Source organism: Oryctolagus cuniculus, chromosome 5, assembly GCF_051225735.1.
Source record: "Oryctolagus cuniculus isolate XC-2025 breed Fujian yellow rabbit chromosome 5, ASM5122573v1, whole genome shotgun sequence".
In the NCBI taxonomy this organism is placed as follows: Eukaryota; Metazoa; Chordata; class Mammalia; order Lagomorpha; family Leporidae; genus Oryctolagus; species Oryctolagus cuniculus.
In genome coordinates, this window is record NC_142871.1 from 46605777 (window position 1) to 46633155 (window position 27379).

The 27379-nt window shown below is 36.7% G+C and overlaps 1 protein-coding gene across 1 annotated transcript in view; it reads left to right on the plus strand.

Moving 5' to 3' along the window:
- TRDN (triadin) overlaps nucleotides 1-27379 on the plus strand; it is a gene marked incomplete at its 5' end in the record, with an annotated part of 426652 nt that overhangs the window by 263475 nt on the left and 135798 nt on the right. Inside the window, 6 exon segments of the mRNA NM_001082743.1 lie at nucleotides 3018-3047; nucleotides 3803-3820; nucleotides 6977-7009; nucleotides 7132-7158; nucleotides 9839-9865; nucleotides 23863-23907. Of these exon segments, the coding sequence (NP_001076212.1) occupies nucleotides 3018-3047; nucleotides 3803-3820; nucleotides 6977-7009; nucleotides 7132-7158; nucleotides 9839-9865; nucleotides 23863-23907 (180 nt within the window).

The window sequence follows — 27379 nt, forward strand, 5'->3', positions numbered from 1 at the left end:
TCAGAGAAAGTTACCTCCGTCTTTGATGGCCTGTTCTTTCTACTGGTATCTCACTCACAGAGATCTTTCATTTAGGTCATTTTTTTTTTTTTGCCAGAGTGTCTTGGTTTTCCATGCCTGAAATACTCTCAAGGGCTTTTCAGCCTGATCCGAATGCCTTAAGGGCTGAGAGGCAATATTATCAAAATGTCCATTCTCTCAAAAGCAATTTATAAATTTAATGTGATATCAATCAAAATACCAAAGAATCTCTGCTCATATCTGGAAAAAATGATGCTGAAATTCATATGGAGGGAGGCACAGGAGATCTTGAATAGCTAAAGCAATCTTGTACAACAAAAGCAATGCCGGAGGCATCACAATACCAGGTTTCAGGACATGCTACAGGGCAGTTATAATCAAAACAGCATGGTGCTGTTACAGAAACAGATGGATAGACCAATGGAACAGAATAGAAACACCAGAAATCAATCCAAACATTTACAGCCAACTTATATTTGATCAAGGGTCTAAAACCAATTCCTGGAGCAAGGACAGTGTATTCAATAAATGGTGCTGGGAAAACTGGATTTCCACGTGCAGAAGCATGAAGCAAGACCCCTACCTTTCACCTTACACAAAAATGGAAAAAATATTTGCAAACTATGCAACAGATAATGGATTAATAACCAGAATCTACAATAAGATCAAGAAACTCAAAACAACAAAACAAACAACCCACTTAAGAGATGGTCCAAGGACCTCAGCAGACATTTTTCAGAAGAGGAAATCCAAATGGCCAACAGGCACATGAAAAAATGTTCAAGATCACTAGCAATCAGGGAAATGCAAATCAAAACCACAATGAGGTTTCACCTCACACCGGTTAGAATGGCTCACATTCAGAAATCTACCAACAACAGATGTTGGTGTGGATGTGGGGAAAAAGGGACCTAACCCACTGTTGGTGGGAATGCAAACTGGCAAAGCCACTATGGAAGACACTTTGGAGATTCCTCAGAAACCTGAATATAACCCTACCATACAACCCAGCCATCCCACTCCTTGGAATTTACCCAAAGGAAATTATATTGGCAAACAAAAAAGCTGTCTACACCTTAATGTTTATTGCAGTTCAATTCACAATAGCTAAGACCTGGAATCAACCTAAACGCCCATCAACAGTAGACTGGATAAAGAAATTATGGGGTATGTACTCTATAGAATACTATACAGCAGTAAAAAACACAATGAAATCCGGTCATTTGCAACAAAATGGAGGAATCTGGAAAACATTATGCGTAGCGAAATAAGCCAGTCTCAAAGGGACAAATACCATATGTGCTTTTTCTAAAATGTAGTTCGAGTTTATACTTAAATAGGATTGAATTGTTGCTGTTACCATTGTTACCATCATTGGTTATCATTTTTTTTTTCATGAAATGCCTTTCTTGATCCTCTAACAGCCTTTTCTGAATACACACTATGCCCTTCACCCATTTCAGATGTATTCATCATAAAGATTTTTTTGTTTGTTTTTTTTTTATTTATTTGAGAGGCAGAGCTAGAAAGAGAGAGAGACAGAGAGACAGAGACAGAGAGAAAGGTTTTCCATCTGCTTGTTCTCGCCTCAGATGGCTGGGCTGATATGAAGCCAGGATCCAAAAGCTTCCTCTGGGTCTCCAATGTGGGTGCAAGGGCACAAGCACTTGGACCAACTCCACTATCCTCCACCCCCCACCCCCAGGCCATAAGCAGAAACCTGGATCAGAAGAGGAGTAGCAAAACATGAACCAACACCTATATGGGATGCTGGCACCCCAGATGAGGCTTAGCCTACCACACCACAGTGCTAGCCCCTGTCATAAAGTTTCGATAATATCATATTGCTATAAGTCATACAAATTATTAGTGACTATCTATTATTCAAGGTTCTAAAGTAGATAATTATAGGTCAGAAAATTATTTTGCAAGTATCAATTCATAATTCATAATTATGGTTCTAAATTGAATAATAGCGAATTTTAAAATTAACTTATTGAAGAGGCAAAATATATGCCTTTCCTAAAACAAATGGTATCCTAAGCCCTTTGCTTTTTTTTAATAATAAGAACAGAAAGTTTCACTGCTGAATAATGGAAAATAGTAAACATTGCTCATATACAGGCTGAAAATATTAAAAATAGATGTCTGTTTACCACTGAATACACATTATTACATAGCAGTTATTAACATAATATTATGTTTGTCAGTAACCCGTGAACCAACACCAACCTATTTCTTCTTCGTTATAATGGAAATAGTTATTATTATTCAAAGAGATCATAATGAAGTTCAACTGGCATGACTTAGATTGAACAAACTCAGATACTGCAAGCTAGCTTCATGGACTACAACCCATATTTATGAAAACAGATGATATATTTTCTCAGCCGAGTTTTTATTAATGATTATAGGCACATTGAGGTTTATCTGCAGATTACATGTGATCTTTTTCATATTTTTTCGTGTTTTGTACATCAACAAAAGTTCATCACCACCTGCCCCATTCTAATATTCGTCCTCTCAAAAACAGAATGGCTTCTCTTTAACCCTTGTCTTTTAGAAAATAAAATGGAGTCAATCCATCTTTTGAAGATTATTTCAATGTTCATGGAAATTTTGTTGCAAGAAAATAAGTTGCTTTTCTATCATATCTTTTTAAAATTGCATTTATTTTTAATTTACATAAAGGGACAAATTTCATTGTATTTCATATGTATAGAGAGTTTTAAGAGCACATTGTTACTTCCCTTTTACCTCCCTCCTTAACTCTCACTACTTCCTCCTTCCTTTGCTATTTTTATTTCAATTTTTACAACGACATACTTTCAGTTTACTTTATAATCACAAGATCAACCCTCTAGTAAATTAAGAACTCAAAAAGTAGTATGTAAACAAATGTTTCTCAGAAGGGCTGCAAACAATAATCAAATGTCAATTTCACTCACATACTTTTTTATATCTTTTTAAACAATAATTTACCTTTGTGTTTGCAGATTCCAAGAAAGCAAAAAAACCTGCAGAAGGTACTGGAAATAATCTTTTCTTCTGTATTAAAGTTGATAAACAGTTAAATAGCATTTTTTCCTAAAAGATCAACATAGAAGTAAAGACCAGATACGGGCTAGAGAAAAAAAATGAGAAAGGCTGAGATTCAGAGAGAGAGAAAAAGTTAAAGAGTCAAATTATTTTTTGACAAAATTGTTCTGAGAAATATTTGGTAGTAATAGAAAACAATTACTGCATCTATTTAACTTCCACAGTAATTGTTTTCAGAGAAATGTTTGCTTCACAAGAAATTGAACAATGTCCAGTAGGAAGCATTCAGTTTTCTAGAAAGCATACATTAAGTTAATTTTGGGTACATCAGTGAGTTTCAGGAACTGAATTGGTTCTGTAAGTCTTTAATGGAAATAATAATTCATTTGGAAAGTACACTTCTGTATCTAGACTTGCTCACATGTATTTATGTGAATGATACATTTATCTGTTCTCACCTGTTTATTTAAGAAAACTACCAGTTGAAATTGTTTAAATGGTTAACCAATGTAAACCTAGGTTTATTCATCACCAAACTGTGTTTTTTTTTTCAATCAAATTAATGAAACACCCATGATAGTTAGCAATACCTCAGAACAACATTCCCTGTGAAACTTAAAGGGAGAAGTTGAGGAAGCGAGTTTGGAAAAAAAAAATACAGTCTAATCAATGATTTAGGTAATTAATTTTATCTTTAAAGATTTTAAGAGTAATGTTTTTGTTTCTGTATCTTTTTCAACAGAACAGCCCAAGGGAAAAAGTAAGAAAATGCATGTGAAATTAATTTGTGCACATTTTTTCATAGTACTAATATTGCCAGCTGGTGTGTTTAGACTTGTACTTTTAAATTGCCCTGTTCTGAGTTTTATGCATGTATACTAATTTATTTTCATCAGAATAAGAAATACCAACATGGAGGGTCAGAGTAGACTTGAAATCATACCACGGTTTCTTAGAAACATTTTTTTCAAACTCCTGTAACCACCTAATAATACTCTCCATAGTCTAGGAGGGAAAATACAACTCCACTGTATTAATGCAAACTGTCTAATGTTTGTGTACATTTAAACCTTGTTAATTTTCCGTTCACAAAGAAGACTGAATAGAAGTCCTTTTCCAGGCAATTTTTACCAACACTGTCTGATTATCTTTCTTCTTTTAATCCAGAAATATTTTGTCATGTTTACAAGATATATGGCATTTGTCCACAACATTATTTTCCTCTTTGGTTACTTGGGGTCCATATATTAGGCAACATTTCACTTTAATACACTATAGAACCTGTTTGTTAACAATTCAATAAAACCCAATGCCTTCAGGCTTTGTCTTCTGCAAACACACACTCTCCTTTGCAGAAAATAGGATACATTTAACAAATGAAAACACAAAACAACTTACCTTTACTCAATCAGTAATTAAAAATAAGCATATTTCCAGGAATGTGAGGCTTTGAAGATTTCAGTGATCGTAAAAAATTTATTTTAAAATGCCCTCGTTTTGTAAAAATATTTATGTATGTTTTAGCATTGCAAAAAGTTGGGATGCAGAGATATTTCATGTCATACAAATGCTCTGAAGTATCCTGTGGAGACGATCATGAAATTATGCTACAACTCAGCCAGGGGGAGCAATCTATCTATAAAGAAGTATCTGTTGGTTCAATCAGAGTTATGTCTGTATATGGTTACTGATGAGTACTGGCACAAGGATACAGAAACCATTTCATAAACCATTTCACCAGTAGGAAAATGCTGGACCACTGGAGATTTGAAAAATATTACATTTATACCCTAAGGCCTTCACTTTATTGTAGACTATGTGGTTTAAAAGTTCCAGCAGGGACAGTGGACTTCCCTGACAATCTTTAGCACACTGATGTTTGTAATAAATAACATGCCTTCTGAGACATTCATTTGCAACCCAGCTTCTCATTGAGAAGGTCTGTGAATTGTAACTTGGACAGTAATAGAAAAATACTTTTCTGTAAAATAATGATTATTTTAAATTAAGATGAGTTATCTGGGTTACCATCTAGAATTGTTTTTATTATCATTATTTTTGTGTCTTTAAATTTGTTTAATTTAAAATTTTTGTCTTCAAGATTGCTACATTTAATTATATATCACACCATGTATTTTAATTTGCTTCTGCTTTTACAATTTTTACTACTCAAAGTTTTCCTTTTTCAATTTAAAAAATGCACTATGACAAGGGAAACAGGTTGAAAAATGCATGGGAACCTTCCTGCACATTTTGTAAATTTGTGAATTTTATAATTATTTCAAAATAACAAGTAAAAAGAATACCTGAAAACCATATATTGTCAGCCTTGAAGAAGGCTAAATTCACTTATGTTTATAAGATCAGTAACTACATATTAAATTATCAAATTATCCCTTTTTTTATTTATTTGACAGATAGAGTTAGACAGTGAGAGAGAGAGAGACAGAGAGAAAGGTCATCCTTCCATTGGTTCACCCCACAAATGGCTGCTACGGCCAGCGCTGCGCAGATCCAAAGCCAGGAGCCAGGTGCCTCTTCCTGGTCTCCCATGCGGGTGCAGGGGCCCAAGCACTTGGGCCATCCTCCATTGCGTTCCCAGGCCCCAGCAGAGAGCTGGACTGGAAGAGGAGCAACCGGTTCTAGAAGCTGGTGCCCATATGGTAAGCCAGTGCCGCAGGCGGAGGATTAACCAAGTGAGCCACAGTGCCGGCCCCAAATTGTCCCATTTAATGAACATTCTTTAGAGTGTACTCTTTTTCCAAATTAGCGCAGATATATACTCATCTGATGGCTTTCTGATAAGATTGAATCTCACCTATTAGTAGTGTTCAAAGTTAAAGCATACCTAAATTTGCTTCCAGTATTTTCTGTCATTACAAAGTTCTTAGAAATATTCTGTAACTGGAGTTTCAGTTTAATGGTGAAATAAATACATTCACCTCAGTCCTTGCTTGTAAGACAATGTTTGGTAATGTTCTTACTATGCTGAATTTAAGCTAAATTACATAAAACATTTTCCTGTTGAACTGTACCACTTGGTCAAATCATTTGTTTCATTATCTGCTTGCTATCTTAGAAGTGGCTAACTTCCTCATTATTCCTACATAATTATCAACCTGATGAATGAAATTGTATACTTGATAAATTGATGTGATGATACAGAAGATTATTTGGCATTCAATATTCCTAAAATTAGCGACTGAAATTCATGTAAAATGAGTTCTTATTGTAATGTAAAAGCCAGCTTAATCTTAAAACCAAAACCATATTTTGTCTCATAGATTTTTGATAAAAACGTGTTCCTTAAAAGAAACACTATTTAAAGAGGATGCCACAAAGAGCATTTGTCTTGAAAACAACCCAAGTGTGTTGTGTTTCCCTCTTTGCCTTACTCATTTTTAAGAGTCCTGAAACTATCTCAGCTATGCCTTTGCCTAGCTTGGTAAAAGCATTTTCAAGATGAGAAGAGATCTTGGAAGAGAAGTCCATGTGGAATTCTCCATGTTTGTCATTCTGAGAATTATTTTGTTAACAGCTGCAATAATTATGCTTGTGCCTATTAATCCCATATTTACTTCCTGTCGATTTAATATAATAGAAAATTTATATTTTCCCATAGTTTATGGAAAATATCCATCCACTGTTTGTTTTTCTAGTTTAATATCCATGAAAGTTTTGAATTTCTCTAATATTCAGAGTTCTTTGATGCTTCTCCAGGAGGGAACTCCTAATGGAAATGGATGGGAAGAATTATGTTAAGTCTACATCTTCGTCTTTTTATGACACCTATGAATTCCTGCAATCCAGCATCAGCATGTGCAGGGTTTTCAATTTTAAATCAGTTGTGGTGTGACATGTGAAATTGGAATAACAGTAATAACAATAATAGTAAGAAAACAATAATATGTTTCAGAACAGGAAAAAAAGGAAAAACATGAAGAACCAGGTAATTTTTAAAGTTTCTCTATCCATTTAATTTCATTGCATTGTTTAATTTGCAATTGAATCCTGGATTACAATTTGGGTGGCATGTAATGCTAATATTGTTTCTTTTGTTGATTGTAACAGCAAAATCAACAAAGAAGGAGCATGCGGGTAAGTGGGGTTGACACTTTTGGACTCTTTCCACCTGCTGTTCAGTGTTTATTAGTGAAACAGTCTCAGACAAGTGGCAAGATCAATGACAGTACAGGGAAGGAAATACTTGCATCTATCATTTTCCCCCCAAGTTATTGACAGAGATTTAACACAATGCAATTTTAGAGAGTGAAATCCAAATAATATGCTATACACTAGTTACTTAATGTGTACTCTGTGAATAGCAGCTGCAGGGTCAGAGAGAGGTTGTTAGAAGAGCAGAACCTTGGTGTCTATCCAGAACCACTGAATCTGATTTGCAGCTTCATAAGATGCTCCCAGTGGATTCATCTGTGAGGTGTTTGAGAAACATTGTTTCAGTTTAATACAAAAAACAGGCAGAAAGAAAACAAATCTAGAACAAAACACCTTCTGCAAGTGTATCTTATATATCTTGGCTTTGAAATGTTAAATATTCAAATAGCAACAAAATATTCTCTTACTATTCATAATGTTCTTAATAATATTTTTTGATTACTCCAGAGAGTTGCTATGAAAGTAGGCGTAGACTTTTCCTCTGAATATATTTATATTCTAAAGGAGAAAATCGAATTGGATCAACCAAATAAGTCAATCAGCAAAAATGATAAATGATACAATTGGTTTGGGTATGAAGTGGCTTTCTTAAAACTTCCTAGTATTTAGTCTGCCCTATTTGTCATTTCAAATGACAATTTTTGAGACTTTTCTGCTGATTCATTTTAAGGCACCATCTGTTGATTTTTTTTTCTGGCTTATGCTACTAAAGGAATTTCGTTTATATTTTTGGTTATGTTGTAGGTATGTATATAAGCAGTCATAGCCTCCTATGTTATTCATTAATTATTCCTCCTATTTCATTGTAGTTAAATAGAAACAGCATTAATTAATATTATGTAAATGACCATGAAAATATAGTTTTAGTCTCAATTCTTCCACAAACCATACCAAATCCAAGTTCGATGCCATATTTTTATTCTTCTTCCAAACTTGTGAAATATGCTGAGGCAATCCAAACCTTTTCAGGTGTTTCTCCAATTAGTTCCCACAGCATCATTTCCTTACCTTTATAACACTTTAATGTACCATTACAATCATTGTCAATCATCAGAAGTTAGAGGACTGGGCCTCTTCTATGTTTACCCTGTAACTGCCTATTATTCTGCCAAACAGAAAATGATTTATCAGGTCAAAGGAGAAACATTGAATGAAGTAATCATACTTTTAAAAATTTGAAATCTGAATGAGTTTTCATTAGTAATTTACAGAAAAGAATCAACACACACGTCACATTAACAGTCCTGCCAGTTCACCTTTGGGAAGTCATGTTTCACCTGCTTTGCAAAGAACAGCCTCTTTGCTCAGGAGCACATTCCCACAAGGAGTCATACCTTTTTCTCACACACATATGAGAATGTTAAAATAGAGCATATATGACAGAAATATGGAGAGAAATGCAGCATGATTATTAGTATAGCCCATTTTTATGGGTAAAATGACTTTAATATAGAACATGACAAAATAGAATAAATTGCTACTTAGTTTTCTGTTCACTTAAGGATGTGGTTTCAGTGTAGAAATTTTGCAATAATTAGCTGAATTTTTTCTTTTTAATTTATTTACTCCAAAGGCAGAGTGATGGAAAGAGATCCTTCATCTGCTGGTTTATCTTTGAAATGTCTATAACAGCTAGGACTGGGTCAGGCTGAAGCCAGGAGCTTGGAATTTCGTCTGGGTCTTCCACGTGTTGACTGGGACCCAAATACTTTAGCTATCACCTGCTGTCTTCCAAGGTGTGCAATAACAGGAAATACAAGTTAGAAATAGAGCTGAAAATGGAAGCCAGGCACTTCAATATGGGATGCAGACATTTTAACCACTGATCAAATGCCTGTCCCAGTATTTTATTTTATTATTTTAGAGACTTATTTTATTTATTTGAGAGGTGGGGCGAGAGAGTGAGCAAATGAGAAGGAGAGGGGAGAGAGATACAGGTAGAGCTCAAACTTCTATCAGCTGGTTCACTCCTCAAAATGGTTGCAATGGCCAGTACTGGATAAGGCCAATCCCAGGAGCCAGAAACTGCATCCACATCTCCCACATGGGTGTCAGGGACCCAAGTACTTGGGCCATTTTCCACTGCTTTTATAGACTTATTAACACAGAGCTGGGTTGGTAGCTGAGCATCTGGGGTATAAACCAGAGCCCTGATATGGGACTGTAGGCAGGCATCGCAAATTACAACTTAATCCACTATGTCACAACTCTGTCCCTCACCTCTGTGTTTTTAAAATTGAAACCATTGGGTGACCAATGACATTAATTATGTTTTTCTTACTATTTTATATACTTTGAGAAAAATATATTGCCTTGTCTATAACATGTCATATCTATAATTAATTAAATGGAAAAACAAAATGTTGGAAGAAGGTGCATGTATATCAAGCAAAAGAACAACAAAATGTGGAGTTCTTGGAATGTATTTAGATTACTCCAGATGAAATGGCAGAATATTATACCAATTTTTATCAGACCAATTTTTTATTTAGTTTATAAGATTATACATTCTTTTAAGCAACTAAAATAACCTTTAAATTATTTAGAAAGAGATAAGTAGACTTATAATTAATGTAGACTTATTCTTTCTTGTCATTAACAGCTCCAAGTGAAAAACAAGCAAAAGCAAGTATGTGAACGAGGTTTTTAAAAAGAGCATATTTTAGCAGTATATTCATTTGAGCTTTCTGCTATAGACAATATTGATGACAGTTTTGGAGGCAAGGCTACCAACTGTTTCTCCATATGATTATTTGTGAAATAATATTGAAAATTATTCATCCTATCTTTTTTGTTAATTCATTTGGGAAATGTATCTGTAGAGTTCTAATTTTTAAATATGAATTTGTTCAACCTTTTTTGAATTATCTTGTTTTTGTTTTCCATTTTCAGAATAAAACTCATTACAATTTCTAAAACACAATCTAATGAATTATTTAATTAACTAATGAATCATAACTTGATCAAACCAGTAGGCAACCTAATTTGTCTACCAAGAAAGTAATTTCTTTAATGAAATGTACCACTTGAAAAATTTTATTAACTAGCACTATTATGTTGTCATAATTTTCTTTTAAGGTTTATACCTTCAGTTTATGAAATATTACTGATAACCATGATATACTATGGAGTGTACATCATTAATAATTTTCACAATATGATTAGGGAGAAATTATGATTTCTTTGTTAGAGTTTCTTAATTTGTTGAAATTCCTGACAGATTGCCATTAATTGAAGCTATTTCTGTATAATGGAGAAGATACTATAGCTTCTGTAAGCATCGTATACATGATTTATGGTTAAATCTCAGTTATATGACTGATGTAAGTGCATTTAGAATTTTTTGGGGGGTCAGAGGTGTATGAATATCAATGATTGCCCTCGTACATAAAACAAATGAATATTGTAATTAATGCTGGGGTTTGAGACATTGTATTATATATATGTATATATATGAAGATAATTGAAAAAATATATTGATTAATTTGGTAGGAATGTCTTTTTTAACAGTTAGCAGTATTCAGAGAGACATTGAGGACTTTAGAAGAAAGATTTACCATGAAACAAAAGTTCCATTTATATTTCCATGATGAATTTTATTAGAATGTAAAGCTTATTGCAACTCTATATTATGGAGTATTTAAAATTTCAATACTTAGTCTTTAGAAATCCATAGTTAAATAAATATATAAATAAAATAGATAATTTCACAGTACTTACAGAGAACTTAAGATTGAACATAACACTGAAGGATCAGGCCATCAAGGAGAGAGGTGCCTTTCTCTGAAGGGAGGAAGGAACCTCCACTGTGATACGGCCTTGACTAAACAAATTCAGAGTTGGTGAACTCAAGGGGCTTCCATAGCCTAGACAGCTCATAGCAAGAGTCTCGAGTGATTGCTGACATCATAAATAAGAGTGCCAATTGTTAAATCAACAACGGGAGTCACTAGGTTCATGCTCCCCACGTAGGATCTCTGTCCTTAATGTGTTTAACTATGAAACTCAAAAACAACACCACTAGTTGAACAATACCCTGTACCTTGTGCAGTTGTGTGAGTGCAGCCTGTTGAAATCCTTGCTTAGTGTATACTAAGTTGATCTTCAGTATATGAAGGTAATTGAAAATGAAACGTGATGAAGGGCAGGATGGGAGAGGGAGTGGGAGAGGGGAGGGCCATGGGAGGGAGGGAGGTTGGGGGGGGGAAGCCACAACAATACAAAAGTTGCATTTTATATTCTACTTAAAACTATTGGTTGAACTCTGTAATTAATACAAAATTACTCTTAGGTGTTTAATTAATGCTATAACTAGTACTCAAATAGTATTTTACACTTTGTGTTTCTGTGTGGGAGCAAAATGTGTATATCTTTACCTAATATACGCTAAATTGATCTTCTGTATATAAAGATAATTGAAAATTAATCTTGATGTGAAGGGGAAGGGGAGAGGGAATGGGAGAGGGGAGCGTTGTGGGTGGGAGGGAAGTTATGGGGGGGAGGAAGCTATTGTAATCCATAAGCTGTACTTTGGAAATTTATGCTCATTAAATAAAAAAAAAGAAAATGCACATTTTCTTCTTAGAAAAATGTGACATATAAAAAAAGTCTTTTACAATAAAAATATGCAAGTTCTTCTATCAATGAAAAACACTGTCCATCAGGTTTGAGGAGATCAGCATCTTTTTCAGGAAATTAACAAATAGACCCATATAAAATTATCAAAAAGAACTAATGTTCAATCCCCTTTAAGACTGACAGATTTGGACTTGACATAGATATTATCTTTCAACAAAAGATTAGTGAGAGATAACTTACAAACTATTTAAATCTTTGGTAACAGTGTGACCAGCCATGTCTCCAAGTAAAAACTATCTTGGCATTGAAACCATACAAAAGAATTCTTCTTCTGTATATAGTTGGGCATTTATAACATCAATGCCTACTGTGAAATTAATAATTACTAATAATGGCCGGCGCTATGGCTCACTAGGCTAATTCTCTGCCTGCTGCACCGGCACTCCGGGTTCTAGTCCCGATCAGGGCGCCGGATTCTGTCTCGGTTGCTCCTCTTCCAGTACAGCTCTCTGCTGTGGCCTGAGAGTGCAGTGGAGGATGGTCCAGGTCCTTGGGCCCTGCATCCACATGGGAGACCAGGAGAAAGCACCTGGCTCCTGGCTTTGGTAAAAGGCGAAAGATTTATACGATCTGAAGAGAAACCAGAGTATAGGCTCCTGGCTTTGGATCAGCTCAGCGCTGGCCGTAGTGGCCACTTGGGGGGTCAACCAACGGAAAAAGAAGACCTTTCTCTCTGTCTCTCTCTCTATCTCACTAACTCTGCCTGTCAAAAAATAAAAATAATTATTAATACTAATGCCTGAAGTATCTATATAGTGTAGTGCACAGAGTTTTGTGTAATATGACCTGTAGATTAGAATATTATGCTTCATTAAACAGAGAGGGCGGAGCCAAGATGGCGGAATAGTGAGGGCGCGCACTGATACTCCGGGAAAATTTAGTTTAATAAAAGGGGAGTTACGGTAGCCTCAGAAAAAAGAACCAGCAAAATATTGCAGAGGAAACTCTTCTGGATCCAGTGGTCATGAATTGGAGGACCTACTGGGAGAACAAGGTCGCCCACCGCGCGAAAGCCGAGCCGCGGAAGCCGAGCCGCGGGACCGAGCTGCGCAAGCTGCAGTGTCTGCGCGCAAGTGCTCGAAGGGGAGTGCTTGCCACACAGACAACAGCGGAGAGACTTGGGACGTCCAGGGCTCCGAGTCCACACATCGGCGCTGGAAGGGGAGCGGACCTGCGTGGAGAGCGTGGGAGCCCACAGTTTGGGACACCAGCGGCAGACTCAACACACCAGCGCTGGAACACGAGGTGAGCCGAACCTCAATAACCCGAGACACCGGCAGGCAAGCGGAGAGAGGAGACTAGAGGGAACGACCCCCCCCGGGGGGGGGGACTTCACCAAGCTAACTGGAAGAGAGAGAGAGGAAAAAAAAAAAAAAAGGTGACTGGTACGGACACGGGTTTCTCTCTCTCCGCTCACCTCTCAAGGGCGAGCAAGACAAAGAGCAGGCGCCATCTTGGACATACGTCATAAGCAGAGTGACCTCAGGTCTGCACCGGCCCTGAGCCTAGCAGAAAAACTTGACTCTGGGCGGGGCGAATTAACAGGAGATTAGGACCTAGTAAATTTGTGGTGCTACTGAACTGAGACTGTGAAAAAAGAGACGGTGGGGGAGAGATCTCACAGAATTCACGTGAGCACTCTCCAGAGACGCTACAATTCCGTAACTTTGGCAACCCAGTGGGAGACTGAAGGAGAATTTGAGCCCACTCCGAGGGCCGAACAGATTCCCTGTGTGGTCCTTGGGAAAGAGCTTCCGATCTCTGGCTCCTGCGGGTATATCATTTGCCTGCTAACTACCTCCAACTTCGTTCAGCTGTGCAGAATAACTTCCCTTTTGAATCAAAAAGAGAGAGAGAGAGAGAGAGAGAGGTTTACCACGCCTAACCTGGGAGTGTCACCTTTGGCACACCAAACAGAGCTCTCAGGCCACACCCATCTCAAGCCCTAAGGCTCCATCAAAAACAGATAGTCCACTTAATCTAGAGTCATAGTATAACAAGAAAAAGCACCACAGTGAAGAAACCAAATATCTCCAATATGACAAATAACAAACGCAAAAACCAAGGTAATAAAAACAAGGAAGTCACCATGAAGCCCTCAACTGAAAAAGACACCCCAATTCAAGATTATGAGGATGATGACATAGAAGAAATGCAAGAAGCAGATCTCAAAAAATTGATAAGAACATTAAGAAGTTCTCAAAAACAAATTCTTGAACTACAGAAATCCTTAATGGACAAGATAGAAAATCTCTCTCGTGAAAATGAAATATTAAGGAGGAATCAAAATGAAACGAAACAACTAGTACAACAGGAAACTGGGATAGTGACTGAAGTGAAGAATTCAATAGATCAAATGAAAAACACAATAGAGAGCCTTACAAACAGAATGGGAGAAGCAGAAGAGAGAATATCGGACTTAGAAGACAGAGAACAGGAAAGGATACAGTCAAACCAAAGAAAAGACGAGGAAATTAGAAATCTAAAACATATTGTCGGGAATCTTCAGGATACTATTAAAAAACCCAACATTCGGGTTCTAGGAGTTCCTGAAGGCATGGAGAGGGAGAAAGGATTAGAAGGCCTTTTTAGTGAGATATTAGCAGAAAATTTCCCAGGTTTGGAGAAGGACAGAGAAATCCTGGTACAGGAAGCTCACAGAACCCCTAATAAACACGACCAAAAGAGATCCTCACCACGACACGTTGTAATTAAACTCTCCACAGTGAAACATAAAGAAAAGATCCTAAAATGTGCAAGAGAGAAACGTCAGATTACTCTCAGAGGATCTCCAATCAGACTCACAGCTGACTTCTCATCAGAAACTCTACAAGCTAGGAGGGAATGGCGAGATATAGCCCAGGTACTAAGAGAGAACAACTGCCAGCCCAGAATATTATATCCTGCAAAGCTATCATTTGTGAATGAAGGTGAAATAAAGACTTTTCATAACAAACAGAAATTGAAAGAATTTGTTGCCACTCGTCCAGCCCTGCAAAAGATGCTTAAAGATGTGTTACACACAGAAACACAGAAACACGGTCATCAATATGAAAGAAGGTAAAGGAAGGAAACCAAGGAAGGAAAGCACACAGCAAAAGATCACAGGGAATTCAAAGCATATATTAGATCTTATCTTTGGCAAATGGCAGGGCAAAGTTACCACTTATCATTAGTCACATTGAACGTGAATGGCCTGAACTGTCCAGTTAAAAGACACAGATTGGCTGATTGGGTTAAGGAACAAAACCCATTTATTTGCTGCTTACAAGAAACACATCTTTCCAACAAAGATGCATACAGACTGAAAGTGAAAGGCTGGAAAAAGATATACCATGCCAACAGAAATGAACAAAGAGCAGGCGTAGCCATCTTAATATCAGACACCATAAACTTTACCACAAAAACCGTTAAGAGAAACAAAGAGGGACACTACATAATGATTAAGGGATCAATTCAACAGGAAGATATAACAATTATCAATGTATATGCACCTAACTACAGGGCACCGGTTTATCTAAAAGATTTGTTAACGGACTTAAAGGGAGACTTAGACCCCAATACAATAGTACTGGGGGACTTCAATACTCCACTCTCAGAAATAGACAGATCAATAGGACAGAAGATCAACAAGGATACAGTAGATTTAAATGACACTATAGCCCAAATGGATCTAACAGATATATACAGAACTTTCCATCCTACAGCTAAAGATTTTACATTCTTCTCAGCAGTACATGGAACCTACTCTAGGATTGACCACATACTAGGCCATAAAGCAAGCCTCAGCAAATTCAAAAGAATTAGAATCATATCATGCAGCTTCTCAGACCATAAAGGAATGAAGTTGGAAATTAGCAACTCAGGAATCCCTAGAGCATATGCAAACACATGGAGACTGAACAACATGCTCCTGAATGAACACTGGGTCATAGAAGAAATCAAAAGAGAAATCAAAAACTTTCTGGAAGTAAATGAGGATAACAGCACAACATACAAAACTTATGGGACGCAGCAAAAGCAGTGTTAAGAGGAAAGTTTATATCAATAGGTGCCTACATCAAGAAATTGGAAAGGCACCAAATAGATGAGCTTTCAATTCACCTCAAGGATCTAGAAAACCTACAGCAAACCAGACCCAAATCTAGCAGGAGAAGAGAAATAATTAAAATCAGAGAAGAAATCAACAGGATTGAATCAAGAAAAACATTCCAAAAAATCAGCCAAACGAGGAGCTGGTTTTTTGAAAAAATAAACAAAATTGACACCCCATTGGCCCAACTAACTAAAAAAAGAAGAGTAAAGACCCAAATCAATAAAATCAGAGATGAAAAAGGAAATGTAACAACAGACACCACAGAAATAAATAGAATCATCAGAAATTACTACAAGGACTTGTATGCCAGCAAACAGGGAAACCTATCAGAAATGGATAGATTCACACATGCAACCTACCTAAATTGAACCATGAAGACATCGAAAACCTAAACAGACCCATAACTGAGACAGAAATTGAAACAGTAATAAAGGCCCTCCCAACAAAGAAAAGCCCAGGACCAGATGGATTCACTGCTGAATTCTACCAGACATTTAAAGAAGAACTAACTCCAATTCTTCTCAAACTATTCAGAACAATCGAAGAAGAGGGAGTCCTCCCAAATTCTTTCTATGAAGCCAGCATCACCTTAATTCCTAAGCCGGAAAAAGATGCAGCACTGAAAGAAAATTATAGACCAATATCGCTGATGAACATAGATGCAAAAATCCTCAATAAAATTCTCGCCAATAGAATGCAACAACACATCAGAAAGATCATCCACCCAGACCAAGTGGGATTTATCCCTGGTATGCAGGGATGGTTTACTGTGCGCAAGACAATCAATGTGATACACCACATTAACAGACTGCAGAAGAAAAATCATATGATTATCTCAATAGATGCCGAGAAAGCATTTGATAAAATACAACATCTGTTCATGATGAAAACTCTAAGCAAACTGGGTTTGGAAGGAACATTCCTCAATACAATCAAAGCAATCTATGAAAAACCCACAGCCAACATCCTATTGAACGGGGAAAAGTTGGAAGCATTTCCACTGAGATCTGGTACCAGACAGGGATGTCCACTCTCACCACTACTATTCAATATAGTTCTGGAGGTTCTAGCCAGAGCTATTAGGCAAGAAAAAGAAATTAAAGGGATACACATTGGGAAGGAAGAACTCAAACTATCCCTCTTTGCAGATGACATGATTCTTTATTTAGGGGACCCAAAGAACTCTACTAAGAGACTATTGGAACTCATAGAAGATTTTGGCAAAGTAGCAGGGTATAAAATCAATGCACAAAAATCAACAGCCTTTGTATACACAGACAATGCCATGGCTGAGGAAGAACTTCTAAGATCAATCCCATTCACAATAGCTACAAAAACAATCAAATACCTTGGAATAAACTTAACCAAGGACGTTAAAGATCTCTACGATGAAAATTACAAAACCTTAAAGAAAGAAATAGAAGAGGATACCAAGAAATGGAAAAATCTTCCATGCTCATGGATTGGAAGAATCAATATCATCAAAATGTCCATTCTCCCAAAAGCAATTTATAAATTCAATGCAATACCAATCAAAATACCGAAGACCTTCTTCTCAGATCTGGAAAAATTGGTGCTGAAATTTATATGGAGGCACAAGAGACCTCGAATAGCTAAAGCAATCTTGTACAACAAAAACAAAGCCGGAGGCATCACAATACCAGATTTCAGGACATACTACAGGGCAGTTGTAATCAAAACAGCATGGTACTGGTACAGAAACAGATGGATAGACCAATGGAACAGAATTGAAACACCAGAAATCAACCCAAACATCTACAGCCAACTTATATTTGATCAAGGATCTAAAGCTAATTCCTGGAGCAAGGACAGTCTATTCAATAAATGGTGCTGGGAAAATTGGATTTCCACGTGCAGAATCATGAAGCAAGACCCCTACTTTACACCTTACACAAAAATTCACTCAAAATGGATTAAAGACCTAAATCTACGACCTGACACCATCAAGTTACTAGAGAACATTGGAGAAACCCTTCAAGATATTGGCACAGGCAAAGAGTTTCTGGAAAAGACCCGGGAGGCACAGGCAGTCAAAGCCAAAATTAACTATTGGGATTGCATCAAATTGAGAAGTTTCTGTACTGCAAAAGAAACAGTCAGGAGAGTGAAGAGACAACCGACAGAATGGGAAAAAATATTTGCAAACTATGCAACAGATATAGGGTTAATAACCAGAATCTACAAAGAGATCAAGAAACTCCCCAAAAACAAAACCAACAACCCCATTAAGAGATGGGCCAAGGACTTCAATAGACATTTTTCAAAAGAGGAAATCCAAATGGCCAACAGGCACATGAAAAAATGTTCAAGGTCATTAGCAATCAGGGAAATGCAAATCAAAACCACAATGAGGTTCCACCTCACCTCGGTTAGAATGGCTCACATTCAGAAATCTACCAACAACAGATGCTGGCGAGGATGTGGGGAAAAAGGGACACTAACCCACTGTTGGTGGGAATGCAAACTGGTCAAGCCACTATGGAAGTCAGTCTGGAGATCCCTCAGAAACCTGAAGATAACCCTACCGTTCGACCCAGCCATCCCACTCCTTGGAATTCACCCAAAGGAATTTAAATTGGCAAACAAAAAAGCGGTCTGCACCCTAATGTTTATTGCAGCTCAATTCACAATAGCTAAGACCTGGAACCAACCTAAATGCCCATCAACGGTAGACTGGATAAAGAAATTATGGGATATGTACTCTTTAGAATACTATACCGCAGTAAGAAACAACGAAATCCAGTCATTTGCAACAAGATGGAGGAATCTGGAACACATCATGCTGAGTGAATTAAGCCAGTCCCAAAGGGACAAATACCATATGTTCGCCCTGATCGGTGACAACTGACTGAACACCAAAAAGGAAACCTGTTGAAGTGGAATGGACACTATGGGAAACGGTGACTTGATCAGCATAGCCCTGACTGTTAATGAACAACTTAATACATTATCCCTCTTAGTAGTTTTTTTGTCTGTTCTACTTAATATGACTGGTTTAATTCTGTAATTAATACACAGTTATTCTTAAGTGTTGAAATTTAACTGAAATGTGATCCCTGTTAAACATAAGAGTAGGAATAAGAGAGGGAAGAGATGTATAATTTGGGACATGCTCAAGCTGACTTGCCCCAAATGGTAGAGTTAGAAACATACCAGGGGACTCCAATTTAATCCCATCAAGGTGGCATGTACCAATGCCATCTCACTAGTCCAAGTGATCAATTTCAGTTCACAATTGATCATAATGAAAGGACTAAGAGTCAAAAGGAGCACATAAACAAATCTAGTACCTGCTAATACTAACCGATAGAATAAATAAAGGGGAGAGTGATCCAACATGGGAAGTGAGATACTCAGCAGACTCATAGAATGGCAGATGTCCTAAATAGCACTCTGGCCTCAGAATCAGCCCTAAAGGCATTTGGATCTGGCTGAAAAGCCCATGAGAGTATTTCAGGCATGGAAAGCCAAGACACTCTGGCAAAAGATCTCTGTGAGTGAGATCCCAGTGGAAAGAACAGGTCTTCAAAGAAGGAGGTACCTTTCTCTGAAGGGAGGAGAGAACCTCCACTTTGACTATGACCTTGTCTAAACAAGATAAAAATTGGAGAACTCAGAGGGCTTCCATAGCCTTGGAAACTCATGACTGGAGCATAGGGAGATTACTGATGCCATAGACAGGAGTGTCAATTGGTAAAGTCAACAACAGGAGTCACTTTATGTTTCTGTGTGGGAGCAAACTGTTGAAATCCTTACTTAATGTATACTAAGCTGATCTTCTGTATATTAAGATAATCTAAAATGAATCTTGATGTGAATGGAAGGGGAGAGGGAGTGGGAAAGGGGAGGGTTGTGGGTGGGAGGGACGGTATGGGGGGGAAGCCATTGTAATCCATAAATCGTACTTTGGAAATTTATATTCATTAAATAAAAGTTAAAAAAAAAAAGAATATTATGCTTCATTAGACAATGACAACCAAGGAAAGAATAAGATATGTACCTAAATTAACATAAATCGGCTGGCGCCGTGGCTCAATAGGATGGCCCAAGTGTTTGGGCCCTGCACCCGCATGGGAGACCAGGAGAAACACCTTACTCCTGGCTTCGGATCAGTGTGGTGCGCTGGGCGCAGCGCGCTGGCTGCGGCGGCCATTGGAGGGTGAACCAAGGGCAAAGGAAGACTTTTCTCTCTGTCTCTCTCTCACTGTCCACTCTGCCTGTTAAAAAAAAAAAACAAACAAAAAACCATAAATCAAATGTTTATGTGATATGATTTTAAGATATTGATTTTAAAGGAATAGGTGAGAGTATGAGCAAGTTGATGAAAAAAATCAATGATGATTTGTATTAATGCTGGATTAAAGAAAATAAATTGAAATATTTACTGATAACCATGATATACTATGGGGTGTACTATGGGCTATATTAATGCTGGATTAAAGAAAATAAATTGATTAAAGAAATAAATTGGATTTAGTGGTGACTCTAGGACCTGAGGAAATAGCTAAAATCATTGTAAAAAATATTAGAAGGCATGGATGAGTTTGGGAGCTGTCTCGGTTGAAGATAGAAGTTCTCATTGTACCACAAACTTGAAGAAAAGGAAAGCTTTCAAGTGCAACAGTTCAATGCTAAGGAGGACACTTAATATCGCCACATTTAAAGCAATACATCAGAGTTTAGCATGGGTGGAAGAAGAGTGCTGATACCAGGTAGGGATGCCAAACTTACATTTTAAGTTTCTGCAACTCAACAGTTTTACCTATCATAATATATGCAAAAATGTTTCAACACACCCAGTTTTCCGTGCAGCCCTCTACATATGAATCTCCATGCATGGGATAACAATGTAGAGTAAATGATTAGTCATTCCCAAACAGGAGAAGACAGAACAAGCACGTTTTTAGAGGTCAGGGCATTTCAGATTTTAACATCATCCATGAAGAATCTTCGAGAAGGAATGAAGTCGACATTATGTATTGAATAGATCTGACTGCATCACCTCCTTTTTAACAGTGAACACTTCAAACAGTGTTTTTCAAGACCTTGAGAAACACTGCCAGGAATCGCTTCATTCTATTTCAAGGACTTTGGAGACCTGATCATGTATTCCATATGCATACTCAATCTGTCAAGTGGTCAGCTTGAATTCTGAGCAAAAAAAGTCACGCATGATGAAATCTGAAGCAAAGTCTAGTCATTTTAAATTGGAGATCTAAATTTATATGGAAATATCATGAATTTTTCATTACTTGATTTGAGTGCTACACATATTTTATAGTCTGCTCAGTCACCAACCCTATGCTTACCTGTTAACCATAGTTAAGTGTCTAAATATCATCTATCATTTGATCTAGTAGTACATGTCAGTATCATTCAGAAAAAGCCAGTATGTAGAATTAAAATAAAAATACTATTGAATCTTTTCAGTTTTATAATGCTAGAAGAGTATTTGGAAGAGTTTGTCTTAGCATAAATGAATGATTTTTTTTTTGATTCAACTAAGGAGCTTTGGCTTGGAAGCTTCTTGGGATAAAGGTCTATGGGCCTGAATCAGCAGGTTTGATAGCAAGTGGGGTATGTCTGGACTCATTTTCCATGTCACATATATATCTGAGTTAGGGCAGTCTTAGGTTAGTGTATTATCCCAAACTAATTGTTACTAGCACCTACATCTACTTACTCAGTTTGGATAATAAATTATAGAATCACTATCTGCATCACAGATAACTGCTGTTGGAATATACTCAAAACAATACTCAAAATAACACCAGACTGAAATGGTTTTAGGAGGCTAAAATATCAGTCACTGGATCATTTCCTAAAGGACCACAACAGCTAGGGTTGATCCAGGCCGAGGCTAGCAGAATGAAAATTCCATTCAGGTCTTCCTTCCATGTGGGTGGCAAGGAAAGTACTTGGGCAATCATCTGCTCCTTCTCAGCTGCACTGGCAAGAGGTTGGGTAGGAAGTATAATAGCTGAGACTTGAACCAGTATCTCCAACATAGGATACGGGCATCCCAAGGGATGGCTTAATACACTGCATTACAATACCCACCCCATCTTTTGTTTCAAAAGCCATCCAGGTGATTCTGAGGCTTGCCAAATTTTGGAAACTACTGATCTAATGTCTTCATTAGAAAGTAGTGAAGAGTCAGGGGAGTTGATCAGTAGTAGAGCTGAGGGTCTTGAGGCAATTTGAAGAAGAAGATGTTGCATGATTTCTTGCCTGGGCTTAAATTATGACCTTCAAGGTGTTTAACATTTGGGGATCAAACCTGAAAGGGATGACACATGGTCTCTGTCATGGCCCAGGATGTGTGGCACAGGGATGACAAGGAGTGTAAAGATGGTCATTGGTCAATTGTTCCAGAGCTTCAACTGTTGAATGTATGTGGGTGAAGGGTCATATACAATATTCATTAAAACAAAAAAAAAAAAGATGGCACAGGAGAACAAGGTCAAATAATACAGAGTTCATAAAACAAATAAATAGGACAATAGGACTTTTAGGAAATTCATCAGCTCATTATTTTTATTATTTTCCTGTGAACTACACAAAAGTTAGAAATGAGTCTTGACTTGAGATCTAACATTTTGTAGTAGGATCAGAATTTCAGATTATCTCTTCATTTAAGATTGCGTTTTGTAGGCTAAGCCACCAAACTCTCCTATCACTACTGAAACTAGCATATAATTTAATCACCACGGAGTTCCACCTTAGAAGAAAATTTCTATGTGATTTAAGATAATTATTTTGTGTGTGCCAGGGGATTCCAATACAATCCCATCAAGGTGGCATGTACCAATGCCATCTCATTAGTCCAAGTGATCAATTTCTGTTCACAGTTGATCACACTGATAGGTCTAAGAGTCAAAGGGATCACACAAACAAGACTAGTGTCTGCTAATACTAACTGATAGAATCAAAAAGGGAGAGAACGACCAAACATGGGAAGCAGGATACACAGCAGACTCATAGAATGGCAGATGTCCTAAAGAGCACTCTGGCCTCAGAATTAGCCCTTAAGGCATTAGGATATGGCTGAAGAGCCCATGAGAGTATTTTAGGCATGGAAAGCCAAGACACTCTGGAAAAAAACAAACAAACAAACAAACAAACAAAAACCTAAATGAAAGATCTCCGCGAGTGAGATCCCAGTGGAAAGAACGGGTACCTTTTTCTGAAGGGAGGAGAGAACTTCCACTTTGACCATGACCCTGTCGGAATAAGATCAAAGTCAGCAAACTCAAAAGGCTTCCATAGCCTTAGCAACTCATGACTAGAGTCTAGGGAGATTACTGACGCCATATTCAAGAGTGTCAAATTGTTAAGTCAACAACAGGAGTCACTGTGTACTTACTTCTCATGTGGGATCTGTCCTTAATGTGTTGTCCAATGTGAAGTAATGCTATAACTAGTACTGAAACAGTATTTTACACTTTGTGTTTCAGTGTGGGTGCAAACTGATGAAAGCTTGACTTAATATATGCTAAATTGATCTTCTGTATATAAAGATAATTGAAAATGAATCTTGATGTGAATGGAATGGGAGAGGGAGCAGGAGATGGGAGGGGTGCGAGTGGGAGGGAAATTATGAGGGGGGGAAGCTATTGTAATCCATAAACTGTACTTTGGAAAGTTATATTTACTAAATAAAAGTTAAAAAATACTTTAAAAAAGATTTTTTTTTTGAGAAAGCATACAAGTTCTTTATATTTTGGCTTTATCTGCACTTACTTTACTTTCAAGTTTCAGATACATTTTATCTTTTGGTAAACTTTATTGTCTGATTTATAATACTGTAGGATATCAATCTAGCATCTCTGACATCCATTTTTTTATTCCTTTGATATGTGAATTTACAGAAATCGAAAGAAAGGAAGAGGTTAGTGCTGCCTCAACTAAAAAAGGTAAATGAAGCTTAAAGAAAAAGATGTCATGACTATAACTTATTTCTGCAAGGATTTTATTCTAATTGTTTTGTGCATATTGAGTTTTATTTATTGATTTTACTATTTCATTGATGTGAAAACAAAGCTGCTTTGCACAAGACTTGCAGCATCTGTGTTGACAAGGCTTTGCATTTGTATCCCTAATGCCAATAGTAATTAATGGTCAAATTGCTAGTTCATATTTTAACAATTGTAGAAATGCAACTATCTGTGTGCAATGTGATTCAAGTTTCAGCATTTTGCCTTTGGATATGAGGACTTGAGGAAATAAAATTTTGACTAATACAACTCACATGAATAGTAGTCTGTCTGTGCAAGAATAATGCCAAATTAGGAAATGCCTTTTGTAAGATGTTGAGTAGGGGATATTGCACTTTTAAAAAACACCTTTAGAAATTTGGAATGAAATAAATAATGTGTTTAATGTCTTTGAAAGTACCTCAGAAACACATTAATAAACATGTCCTTCTATTTGGTGTCATTTTCTGCAATTGACATTGTTTATTGGTATAAGGTGGATATGCCATGGTTGCTTTAGAATGTCTAATGTTATAGTATCACAAAAAAGCTAAGGGTCTTAATACAGAGACAAAGAAATTAATTAATTAATCAATCCAGGCATTAATACTGGAGTACATGTACTCAGTAATGGACATAATGACAAGGCAGTGGTATGTGTTGAAAGCAAGAACAAAAATGAGTCCAAGTTATGTTCTAAATCTCCAGTTAAGGGTAAAATAAATAGTGTCCAAATAATAGTAGATGAATTTCTCCTTGAATTAGTTTTTAGATACTGAGCCTTATAGATGCATTATGCAGAAGACGGTCTAGATTTGAGTTAAAGTTTAAAGAATAAATTACTGGGAACTGACCCATACATAGGATGAGTCATTTGAATTTTGGATATTTAGGGTAGAAATACAAACATACATACTTTGATACTCAGGTCAAACTGGATTACACAGAGATGGAACTGAAACTGATCCATAAATTACTAAACTATTCAGCTATTCAGTCTTTGTTTTGTTTTTTTATCTTTTTTTTTTTTTTTTTTTTTGACAGGCAGAGTAGACAGTGAGAGAGAGAGAGACAGAGAGAAAGGTCTTCCTTTGCCGTTGGTTCACCCTCCAATGGCCGCTGTGGCCGGCGCACTGCAGCCAGCGCACCACGCTGATCTGATGGCAGGAGCCAGGTACTTATCCTGGTCTTCCATGAGGTGCAGGGCCCAAGTCCACTGCACTCCCGGGCCACAGCAGAGAGCTGGCCTGGAAGAGGGGCAACCGGGACAGAATCCGGCGCCCCGACCCGGACTAGAACCCGGTGTGCTGGCGCCGCAAGGCAGAGGATTAGCCTAGTGAGCCGCGGCGCCGGCACACTTCAGTCTTTAGCCATGAAGATTCTCCGACTTTAGAGTGTGGCCAAACATTTTTACTGGACTTAACTAGGCCTGCTTTGCAGGCTTAGACAGAAGTAGAAATACAATTTGTTTATAAACACAAATTACTGGCACCAACTACTTTGTCTCTGGTTCATCATAGACTGTGCAACTTAATTCTCAATTTAAATATAATTCTGTGTACTGGATTTACCAGCAACTACAGAATAAGCAGAAACCTTTTAAAGCTATTGGAAATGTCATTAATTTCAGGTAGTGCATTAGCAATATGACAAATTATGAACAAATATTGGAGACCTGTCTTACTTATTAGTTTGCACATCCCTTACTTCCTGATAACAGTCAGTTACACCTGAAAATATATTATTAGGAGCAGTCTTCAAAAAGTCCATGGAAAGTTCATTTTATAAAAAATCTATAAGTAGATTTCAAATTATTTTTGTATTACAATAAACTAATAATTTTAATTCTATTTTCCATTAACTATTTGAAGTATCCTTTAATCCATGTCAATTTCAGCCCAAATCCCATAATGTTATTTAACATCCTAATCCCATAATATTTATCGTACTTTACAAGATGATCACTTTATAGTCTTTCACAAGTAAGCAGAAAAATAAAATGATTTGGGAGTTATTTTTAGTTTTAAAATAGTGCGAAACCATTCTAAACTAAAGTTTGAATTGGAATTGTGCAATATTAAGTGGAAATTATTAATTTTGTGGTTGTTTTAAACTTTTTGAAAGTAAATAATCACTTTTATGTTATTGTAATGTGCAAATTTATACCAAGTATAAATTGTTTTCTCTTAAATCTGCTTTTAAACCATATTTTCTTTGTAGACATTTAGTATTTAATGAGTAACATGGTATCATCTTACGAGTTTACATTTGCTTGGCATTTTGCAACTTCCTAATAATTTTCATTGAATGTATATTTATGGATCACATACAACTTGCAAAATCAAGAAAAAAATTGTGTTGATAGAGTTCTTTTGCAATTTTAAACATTAGAAAAATGTGAATTTTTGTTGAGTCACTAAATAGACTTCAATTTTCACTATCAATTAAAAATTTCCCCTATATCTACAGGTCAAGGGTAAAAGCCATCAGGGTGGAGAGCTAAGTACAGATAAATTGCCATGAAGTTTAATTTTTTTTTCTTTTCTAGGGAAAATAAAATTGTTTACTACATAAGGTGATTTTAGATGTAAACATTAAATAACAGAGAGGGTTTTGTTGTGTTAACAATGAGTAGGAAGGATGTATCAGACATAGGTAACTGAGAAAAGCAAAATGGTGATAATTTTCAAGATATATCCAAGAGCAGATGTCTTAAGAACTTGATATTAACTAACATAACCAGAGATAAAAGTTTTAAAAACTTCAGTTTTAAAATTGTACCTCATTCCATATGTAATAAGAGGCAATGGGAAATTATCAATATAGGATAACAATCAGATATTTACTTTAGGAAGATCAACTACAAAAGCAGAAATTTGAATTAGCCAGGTTGGCTAGGGAACATCTGCAAGTATTTGACATGTATTAGAATCTTGAGTAGATTAGAATCTTAGTCGTGGGAGAAAGGACAGAGTTATGTGAACACTGTTGCAGGTGCAGATTTAATGGAATTTCACAGCTGATTAGCTTTGGGCCAGGAAAAATAAGAAATAATTTAATGACAGTAGTAAGTTTATCTGATTATATACTTGAAACCTATTGTTGATAGTCTTAATAAAAATTAAGAGGAAAAATGAAAAAAATTGTTTGGAGGGGCGAAATAGTGTGGAGGGGAAAGACAAGATTTGTTTGAGAAATATTTATAGTGCTAATGGCTCGTGTATGTGGCTCTCATTGTAAAACTGGGGCTCCATATGGGGACAAGGATGAAAATATGTGAATGGTGCCTTATGCATGAAGATAGTGGTGGAATCAAGAGTCAGTGAGCTTGTCTTCGAGAGATGAGGGAAAATTTATATTCGGGGAAAAATGCAAGGAGAGACAAATAAAAAGGAAAAAAAAAGTATTGAGT